Raw genomic sequence first — 10,909 nt, 5'->3', positions numbered from 1 at the left:
TTTAAAAAAAATTAGAAAAACCATCGTCTAGATAACATTACTAAATATTACGTATGGTTTTAACATCTATTAGATTAGAATAAATAGCAGGAATATTTACTACATAAATTGTTATTACGATTGAATAATTTGTATAATTAAATCATATTATTTTTATAAATTATATTGTCTGCTGATTATAGCCATTATAATGAATTTACAGCGTCATGTTTTTATAGAAATACTATTATAAAATGTAATATATCCATGTTAATTGTATGATATAAGTAGGGATATTTAGATTTATTTTTAGGAGAGGGGACTTGAGATTTATTTATTTATCAAGACCAGAAAGATGTTGTTTTAAGCTTCAGCAACTACTAACAAAGTAATAAAATTATATTACTGATATCTTACTAACAAAAAGTATCAACTAAAGATTTAAATTCTATCTTTAGAAAATAATTTTAAATTACTTATTATGTATACATACATACTACATAAGTATATATATATTTATGAAAGTTTATGAATAGATAATTTAAACTATCTGCATATTAAAAGACAACCAAATACAATATAAATATAATAATTTAACTGTTATCAGTAATTTTAGTTACCTAATAGTAATATTTATTAGTTAGTACCTATGTATAATATGTAATAAAAAAGAAGTTTAAGACATAAAAATATAGAAACGTGTAGAAAACCAAAATATTTTTTTAAAAAGCTACAAGGTTTGTGGGGAACTTTACTCAGAAGTGGAACTACAATGAAATCCTAGATTTATATTAACTATTGGCTATTTTATACTTAAAACCATCTTAATATATTCGTTAGATTATACAACTATAGTAGTATATACATTAAAAAAAGAAATATAACATTATCTCAAAAATATTCTCTTCTGCAGTCTACAGATTTTGTTATAGTAGATTTTTAAAAATTTCAAATAACAACCCAGATGCTAAAACTTTGATTTGGTAAAGTAAAATTTTGCTAAATTGTAAAATATCTTTTTTTTCACATGTATGCTATATTTTTAAGACAAGATAACCTAATAAACAATAATTTTTTTACGCGCTATATATATTATAGAAAATTAAAGTTTTTTACGATATCTTTTCATATTTTTTAATAAGTTATTTATATACCTATATTATTAAATTGTATTATTGTACAAGGCTAAATACCATATACTCATAACTCACTTAAAAACGTACGAACACTAATAATAATTTTTTACTTTTAAATTACTATAATCAAATGAGTGAAATTAGATCTAAATAGGACGAGGGACCATTTTAAATGAATGACCTTTGATACTTGGCCAACTATCGGATCTATCATCTATGGATTGAGATAGAGCACTGGACACTGAATAATTGTCGCTCTGTGTATTACGTCAAAACATCCAGGCGATAACTGCATCACCATCAACCAGTTTGATTATGAACTTTGGTGAACGGACATAGCAAACCACCACTCACTTTTATCGCTAGATGATGGTGTAGTATACGTAATTTTTAATTTTTTGGGAAACTAGCCAAGTTTAAACGATCTAAGCATAAATTATAGTACAATATAGTATATAATTTGTAATAAAAGATTAATAGTTTTAATGAATATTTTAAATTTGAATAAGAAATATAAAATATTTAATAAAGCGTTCGTTCAAATTTAGGTTTTTTTGACTCCACTCAGAAAAAATAAGTGAATTACTTATACATTTTATTGTATGGTTATAAATTATTATACTATACATAATACAACTATGTATTTACAGATAAATAACTTTTAAAAATTTGAACCCATTGTTAACTAAATGTGCAACATTTATTAATAATAAAGATTTAAGTTAACATCATATTTATAACATGACTATAAATTAATTGTATTCAAAGTTTCAATGTCTATTTAAAGAAATGCCATTTAAAATTAAAAATAGACAAAAATATATTTTCAAACTTCCCACTTTCTATTATTTTATTTTGTTCTTGTGATCACATTATTTTAGTGGAATAGTGGTCCAAAATCTTATGGTTAAAAATTAGTTTTTATTTAGTCCAATGTATAAATAAAAGTATTGGATAGGCTGTGATATTAAAAAATTTGCCTAAAGGCAATGATTTTTTTGTTGCAAATATGAAATTTAATTATGGTTGAATAAATCTAGTTATTATTTTATGTTTTAGATCTCATTTAAACAAAAAACTATTTATACATTTTGCATATAAATATAATCTCTATTATTTACCCTGATACCAGCCCAAATATAGTAGCCTAAATCTTAACAATATAAGACTATTTTTTAAATATTAAGTAGAATTAAAACTAGTTGTTTATATTTTTGAGATATAAACATTACCCACAATCTAACTTAGAATTACATTAAACACATCTTAACATTCGAATAATAAAATCACCACTAGTAATTCAATTTTTATAAGATATAAAGAGTATCATGGCAGATAACAGCTAACAACTAGGCTTAACATAATATTTTTTTGTTAACAATAAAAATAAAAGTATATTTTCTAGTAGTTAAAATTGTATATTAATTTATTGTTCTAAAATATATTTACAACAAAATATAAGAATTAATTTAAAATAACTGTATACACAAATTATTTAAGAACATAATATAAATATAGTAAATGACTTGTAATTTGTCGAAGAAATAAACTAAAAAATAAAAATAAACCACGAGTCTGAATAAAATATTATTCACATAATTAACTGGACCATAATTATCCTATTAGAATTGAATATTGATAAAATTTGGTAAAATTACTCAACCTTATGCACAAAATGTATCCTGTAAAAAAAAAATATATATATATAATACAATAAATAATTTGTAGACTAAATATTATAAATTATAATGCTAAGAATTTTAATTAACACAATCATTCGAGATTTTAAAAATCCAACATAGTATAATTTTTTAATTATGTGACACACAAATTTTATCATCCTGTTTAAATAAAATTGAATATTCAATTACAATTTAGTTAACGTTTATTACTAATTATTGGAAATTATTATTGCGATACATTAATGCTTATTACTTAGTATTAAAAAAAAATTCAAATTCAAATTTTATTTTATAATGAAATTCTTACCTATTAAAAAAATATAAATGCCTCAGTCCATATAATGATCAAAAAAATTCTCCTTTAATTTAATGCGTCAAATCAATAATGAAGTTGGACAGTTATCTTAATGTAATTGATGCTAAAAAAAAACCTGTAGATAAAATTACTTTAGTTTGTTTTTATATTTTATAGATTACACACTTACTTACAAATAATATTTTCAACAAATCACTATGAATTGTACAGTCATATTGAATTATCCTTGAATGAAGAATCACATTATACTATTAAATGTATTTTTTATATGCCAATGCAAATGCAATGATCATATTAATATGAATTGAGTAATTAAATATAAGAAAAAAATATTTGGACTAAATGTTTTGTATGTTGATGTTACACACAAAACAAATGTATGGTTAATTGATATGAATTTTCCAGTTGGTTCTTTTTAAAATTGATCCACATTGAATTGGTGTCTGCTATACTTTCTTCCATGATACATAGGTAGGATTTTCACAAAATTCAGCAACAGAGCACCTACTTACCTAACTCAAGTTTTGGCACAAGTGACCGCATACTTTCATTGAGCAAGTATTTTTTTCTCAATTGCAAGACAATTGAATTTTCATGTAGTATTTGGGACATCTCTTACTTACTCATGATTTAACAAACAATTGGGTGTAGATACAAAAATATCAGTGATTTCTTCATAACATTTTGTAGCCATCAGAAAAATGAAGGCCAAAGACAATCGACAAAAAGAAAAAAGAAAAAAAAAGAGAGATGGACGTAGAAAACAAAGCTGAATTGCGCAAAAATATGGTTAACATTTTTGTGCAAAGTGATCCATTCGAATAAATCGTGTTGAAAAACATATGTTAGTCTCCATGACTAACATACCTAATTTATTTCTGAGTCATAAAATAATTTTATAGATGTAGTTAGATTTATAAATAGAAGTAGAATTTTAAATTGTGGCCCATCGTGGTTCTTTTCTATGACGACAAATCAACGAAGACTTTCATATATTAGATATATACATATATATATGTGATTACGTAGATATGAGAACGAAACCATCTGAAAGTCAAGCTTCGGCCGAACCGCAGCTTGCTTTGCAGTCGATGTTTTCGTTATTGGAAGTAAATACAGCGCCTGCAGCCTTAAGAAAAGCCAAACAATCCTCACGCTTATCGAATGCCATTTGATCTTGAATGGTCGAGATTGGAATAGTTGGACGGTAACTGTTATATCATAATAAAATTGTCTTTAAAAAAAATTATACACTAAAAAAAGGAATATTAATCTAAATACATATATATAAAACTAGAACTGAACTTGAATTGAATACATATTCTAACAAGAACATGATTTCAAAACAAGGACATCCATAATTTTAATTAAATTATCAAAACAAAAATTTTTTATCAAAATAATAAATAAATATCAGTTTTTGAAATTTAATTTATAAGTATAATTATTATTAATTAATAATATTTAAAAATACTATAATATTATTTATGTGGTTTAAAAATATATATATTGCCACTATCTTAACCCAGAAAATATAAAGAGTATAAAAGTTATTCAAATTTATTATTGAAATAACAATGTACTGTTAAGAAGACGAAAAATTAATACCTGTACAAATTATGTAACACCCTGAAAAATGTTATTATAAATGATAAATTGTTTGTATACATACGACTTGGCAATAGCCAAATAGAAGTTATTGCGCTCTCTAGCCAGAAACATATCCATTAAGTATGAAGCCATTTTAGGAGCTACTTTGTACAAAGAAAATAGCTGAATATGGTTTCCTAACCACCACGCATCTTTGATTTTCAATGCAAAATCTACACTTTTATCTTTGATTTTTGATTCCTTAATACACAATACAATATTGTTTAACTCTGCGAGATAAAAATTATTTTCGTTAATTTAGTTATGATGCTAATAGGTACTAAAAATGTATATAATTAAATTTACCACATAAAGCTCTTGTATATATACAATATAATATACTATAACAGAGAAATTCATTTCTGTTTTTTTGAGCGGTAGGATTATCTTTCAATTCCTCATATAAATCACACAATTGAGTCTGACATTGATTGAATTCTCCCATATCACTTTTTTCTAAAGCTATTCTAGCATGTGTTTCATATACTTCAACTGTAAATGGATCCCTAATACCTTGCACCTACATTCAATAATAACTTGTTAATTAGAAAAAAAACAACAAAAACTATAATATTAAGTTTCTTACTGTTAAGTCTTGTCGAATTGACTTCAATTGATCACATGCAAAAACATAGTCGCTATTATTCATCCATTTGGACTTGACATGTTGTAATGAATTTACCAAAACCCTTAGTGGTCTTACAGCTTCAGCATCTGGTGCCTATTTAATTTTTAATTATAATTATTAATTAATATTAATGATTATTGATATAATGACACCTCACTGGTCAGGTAATTTTTTTTTACTTTTGGTTGCGCGAGGAATGATTTCTCATAGTATGAAATATATTTAAAATATTACTTTTAGTTGGTACTTTGTAAGTAACAATATTTATAATCAATTTACACAAATAATTTAAATTATATAATCATCCATGTATTTTTTAAAATGAGAATCAAGAAAAAATGAAATTGAAAAAATGTAAAATAAAAAATTACTTTTCAATTGCGCAGGGGTAAATATTCTCCAAGGGGAGAAATTGTTCTCGATATGCATGTACCAACAAACTAAAATAGATTTGATGAAGTAAATATCATTATAGAATTATTATTATTATGTGATTTTGATAAGCTAATCGGAATTACAAATCCATATTTCAGATAATTACAAAAAAACACATATTTATAAATATGCTGGGAGATTGCATGACCAGTTGCTGGTTAATAAAATAAATATAATATAAACTAACTGCAGTCAATCTTAAATATTTTTTTTCTAAATCAATGCATGTTCCGACAATATGGCAAGAATCTATATGAAATTCATCATCGTCTATAGAGGATAACTTTTGTGTATGATAATCATTTTTGATCATTTGACGAGGCTTTTTTTTTGGACTTCCTTGGGATGAAAAACGTGCAGCACGTTTGGTCAATACTTGTTTATCATAATTTGGTTTATTATTTATTGAACCATACTGTTGATATATATGAGCATCTTCATTATACAATCTAGAAAAAAAAAATACCAGTTAAAGAAAAAAAAACTATTAATATAAATCATTAATCTAACGAAATAAAAATAAAATTAATAGTTGTTTACTTTTTATTTTTACTAGTACATTTACTCTTTTTGCTATTACTTTCATCACTATTGACATTAAGGGGAATAAAATCATCACTATTTTGTCTTTTATTTTCGCGTAATGGACTGTTTTTCTTTTTAATGGCATCAGTATTAGATCTAAAAATAAAAAATATACACTTAAAATAATATTATAAATTACTGTTTATCATGAAGAACATTTAATATGATACAAACAAAAAATATATTAATTAATATTGTATTGACTGTAGTATACACATTTTGATTTTTTATACAAATATTTCAGAAATACTTACTCATTAGAACTATTTGATGAAGGAGACAAACAAGATTTGAATTTAGAAGTAAAGTAGCAGTTGACATAGTTATTTGTAGATTTTTTGAATGCAATTTTGATTATCGAATTTTTATTTTTACTATTTTCTTGATTTTGGTTAATTGTAATATTTTCACTTAATAACCTTTAAATAGAAAATATATTTCAATCCACATAAATTATTTATAATATAAAAATCAATCATTTTTATTTTTTTTTAATATACACAAGACAATTGCTTAATAATTTTATAATTTTCAAAAATAAATAAATATAAAACTTTTTAACTATAAAAAAATAATATCTTAAAAATATATACATTGGCATTGGTTCTTTAGCCCAGTCTTTAATCCATAGTGATCCATCATGATTTGCATTGGTTAATTTTCCTTTTAAAATTATATCCATTCTATCTCTGTCAATTTTATTTATACATTTATCTTGGCATTTTTTTATATAATCTCTGAAAAATATAATTCATTTTCAATAAATTTAGTTGTACTAAAAAAAATGTTTCTAATTACCTCAAACTAGATGGACAATTATCAGGCAAATCAAATGTATTTTGTTTTTTTTGAATAGATTGAATTTCTTTAGGTGGTGCTGGTTGTTGAGGTGGTGGTGGTTTGCTGGGAACTATAGGAGTAAATGAAAATAAAGAATTTGGTACAGTTTGTTTTGGAGTAGGAGGGGGTTGTGAAATAGGAACAGGAGGAACAAAATTTATTATGGGATATGTAGGAGGGGTAATTTGTGCCGACTGGTTAGCCATAGCTGCTTCCATTAAGTTCCTTTGTTTTTTTCTCCATTTTTTTCTACCATTCTTAGTTTGAGGCATGGGAGGTAAGGATGATATATTTGGTTGAGGTGCTAAAAACATATAATTAATAATTTAATTTAATAAGATCGAGAATTTTTTATTGTTGATATGAAAATATTTGAAATAAATTTAAATGATAAAAATATCTTTAAATAACTCAAAATGAGCTAAAAAATATTCTGAAAATTATACTAGTTTAATACTGATATAAAAATGTAATGAAAATATTAATTTAATTCAATTACAATAAAATAAGAAAATTATTTTTATACAAAACTAGTTTTGAATAAAAATTGATATTTTCCCAAGTATTAAGAAAAGTACTAGGATATTTTTATTTTTTACCCTTAAAGTTAGATTAAAAACTACAAACTAGATTTTCTTACCTCTGAAAAAAATATGCTTAAGTTTAATATTAAATTATATTTTCTAATAAAAAAGTTTTTATTACATCCACATAAAACAAAATTGATTACATGGATTCCAGCTATAGTTATAAAATATCAACAGATTAAATAATATACTTATATATTTTATAGATAGATGGGTAATACAAAAAATAGTTGTAGGTATTATGCATATTGTAATATAGCCAATAAAATTGTTTATTATTTAATTTAGTGCTTTCATTATATAACACAAAACATTTTGTTTGTGACATCAGCTATATAATACGACAGATATATGATGAATTGCTACTTATGTATTAAATAAAATATACTTAATAGAGAATTTGAATAAACATAGCACTGCACGTAGAAGATGTATTTTGCTGCATAAATACGTTTTTACAGCAATTATATTACAATGGCTTAATGAAATTTAAAATAAAATTATGTTGTAAAAACCAGTAATAAATTAAACTCAAACTTACGTAGAGGCACATCACATATTCCAGAAACTGGCGGTGGAGAACCAGGTGGTAAAGGTGGAAGTTTATCTAAATCATCACTATCGAATTGAGGTGGAGGTGGTTGTGAAGGAGCTGGTCCATTTGGTAGAGGAGGAGAATTTTCATGTGAAACAGATGCAGTTTCTAGTGTGCCTAAAAATATATTAAAAAATAGTAATATATAAACTTATAGTAAAATTAATACTTTACCTCCATGAACAAATGGTTTAAAATTAAAATTTAAAGATTGACTGGGAAAACTTTGAAATCCTTGCTAAAAAAAATATAAACAAAATGATGTACCTATGTAAAAATAAGAAAAAAAAGAAAATAATGGTTTTTAATTAATTCAAATCATACCGGATTATAACATTGTGCTCCATAAAACGCATTCATATTATACATTTGAGATCCCGTATAACTACAAAAACAAAAACATCATTAATATTTAATACAGTACATATCATAATAAATAAATAATTCATTTAATACTGCTGGTTTTTATAGTTATGATCATAGGTATATAAAAATACCAATACTATTATTTATTTATCTATGGTTATGGATAATTATTAATTTTTATTTGATTTAACTCATTTATTTTATTTTAATTAGTGAAAAATCAAAAAATTTTAATAAGAGTATACTTTGATCATAAAAGACACTTACTTTCCGTAAGACCAGTTCATTGGCTGAGGCCAGTTTGGATATTGATTACTAGTACTAGGTGTTCCAGGATTTTGACTCTGATTGGCCATAACTAGAATTAATATAATTAATTTAATCAAAAATAAAATATTTATATATAATGTACATATAATTTAAATTTTACTTTTCGGTTAATGTATGTTAGTGACAAACTGGCTATTGAATTCTGTTATAATCAGAATTAATTAGTACCAATTTATTTCAATTACAAACATAATTTTGCCTTACACTAAATAAAAAAAATTGAAAACTTAATATATGTATATGTGTGAATTTCTTTGGTGTTAAAAATATAAAAATAATAACTAAGTATTTAATCATATAATAAATATAAGTTTTGAATTAATGTGTTTTTTTTTAAAATAAGTTTGTTCCTAGGAACTTAAATGTTTACGTGTTATATTCATAAAAACATTAAATTCTAAATTTACAGAATAGTATGTATCATATAATATATACCTATATACATAATTAAATACTATATCATACATTTCATAAGGTATGGCGACACAATTAAGCAATTAATAGCACAAGTATGCTGAGATCAGGGTGAATAGTGTAGTTAACATTGTACTAATCTTGATACTATTTTAATCAAAGTATTAAAGTATTGTCTCACGTCTCTTCTCAATGTCCATGGATAAGAATACAAATCAACCAGAATACTAAATTATGTTAGAAGACCTCAATATTAGCATTGTACAGAAAAGTTGCCATCGCCACCACCATTCTTAATGGTAACATCACATATAAAGGAGACCATCACAAAAATTCAACTGATGGTTTGGGTTTTAGGGATATTCAAGATGTTCAGAAGCAGGTTATAATACCTCACATAGTCTTAAATATAATTATTTAACATTCGTAACACTGCTCGCTACTTTTAGCTTACTATTGTAGATTAAGTATAAGTTCAATAGACTTTATTCATCACATTTTCGTTCCTGTATTGATACATGATCAATGACTTAGTATTTAACAATAATATAAATGTATAATATTATTGAGAATTAAAGATAAATCAAAAATTAACATTGTTTTGTGTATAAATAATATAGGTACTTAGGTAAGTATTCTTCGATATTTTAACACAAATAATAAATGCACGGTCAACAAAAAAACTATAAACTTTTATTAAGTAGGTCATTGACAAAATTAATATTTTTTATTTTAAAATCTATAGTTTTTCTACATTCATAATATGTATGATTATATTTAGACCGTTAAATGTTAAAACTAATATCACAAACTACTTAAAATATTTCGGAAAAATATGTACAAACCTCTGTAGCGGTAAAATGTTTGATTTCGTTAGTGGTTGTTTTAAAAAAACCGATAGAGTTTAAAACAAATAACCACAAAAATGATATTTGGGTCGTTTAAAAATCTGTTAACAATGACGAACTGAATTAAAAAAAACTATAGACATTGATAGATCGTAAAATATTAAACAATAATACAATATTATGGCGATTTGTAATACTGTTAGTGTAATAAAATTATTTTCAATACGCGAAAGTATTAGTAATGCAAATAATGCGACGCACTGTAATGTTGTAGTTTGTGGAGGAGAATAACGTTCAGTAGTCCCTAGACAATGAATCAGATTTCAGGCGACCTGACAAGTGACGGCCACCCTATCGACGATATTCACCAAAAGCCAAAAGGTAAAAAGTAAAAACCCAATAGGCGCAATAATAGTAAAGCACTAAACACTGAGAATTAAGAAATCGGACATTCCAACAATCAGTACACACAGTTCACTCAACACCACCACAATCTACCAATGAACTCGTAGGCCGAC

General features: G+C 24.6%; 1 protein-coding gene across 6 annotated transcripts; it reads right to left on the bottom strand.

Moving 5' to 3' along the window:
• Positions 1-2,642: 2,642 nt before the first annotated feature.
• Positions 2,643-10,871, bottom strand: LOC113553499 (leukocyte receptor cluster member 8 homolog). 6 transcript variants are annotated; one of them, XM_026956859.1, is made up of 17 exons: positions 10,653-10,871; positions 10,389-10,492; positions 9,067-9,157; positions 8,758-8,818; positions 8,608-8,671; positions 8,380-8,550; positions 7,210-7,555; positions 7,005-7,148; positions 6,666-6,830; positions 6,367-6,507; positions 6,014-6,275; positions 5,350-5,484; positions 5,070-5,283; positions 4,786-4,993; positions 3,287-4,324; positions 3,105-3,228; positions 2,643-2,797 (listed from the first exon to the last, which is right to left on the bottom strand). In XM_026956859.1, the coding sequence occupies exons 3-15, from the start codon at positions 9,153-9,155 to the stop codon at positions 4,168-4,170; spliced, it is 2,157 nt and encodes a 718-aa protein (XP_026812660.1). In that variant the 5' UTR covers positions 9,156-9,157; positions 10,389-10,492; positions 10,653-10,871; the 3' UTR covers positions 2,643-2,797; positions 3,105-3,228; positions 3,287-4,167. The 6 variants fall into 6 exon arrangements, with proteins under 6 accessions (XP_026812660.1, XP_026812657.1, XP_026812658.1 ...); XM_026956856.1 differs by having other exon boundaries at positions 3,283-4,324; positions 10,653-10,837; XM_026956857.1 differs by having other exon boundaries at positions 3,105-3,216; positions 3,283-4,324; positions 10,653-10,837.
• Between the last annotated feature and the right edge of the window lie 38 nt (positions 10,872-10,909).

Source organism: Rhopalosiphum maidis, chromosome 2 (genome assembly GCF_003676215.2).
Source record: "Rhopalosiphum maidis isolate BTI-1 chromosome 2, ASM367621v3, whole genome shotgun sequence".
Taxonomy (NCBI): domain Eukaryota; kingdom Metazoa; phylum Arthropoda; class Insecta; order Hemiptera; family Aphididae; genus Rhopalosiphum; species Rhopalosiphum maidis.
Note: the sequence above shows the minus strand (reverse complement) of the source record. Positions and strands in the feature narration are given on the sequence as shown.

What these genes read in the sequence shown, in the direction of transcription:
- LOC113553499 (XM_026956861.1), bottom strand. Translation starts at nt 9,155, where the DNA reads ATGGCCAATCAGAGTCAAAATCCTGGAACACCTAGTACTAGTAATCAA. An exon ending in TCATCAAATAGTTCTAATGA is followed by an intron (nt 6,508 to 6,665) that starts GTAAGTATTTCT and finishes TTTTATTTTTAG; the next exon opens with ATCTAATACTGATGCCATTA. An exon ending in CAATTCGACAAGACTTAACA is followed by an intron (nt 5,284 to 5,349) that starts GTAAGAAACTTA and finishes TATTGAATGTAG; the next exon opens with GTGCAAGGTATTAGGGATCC.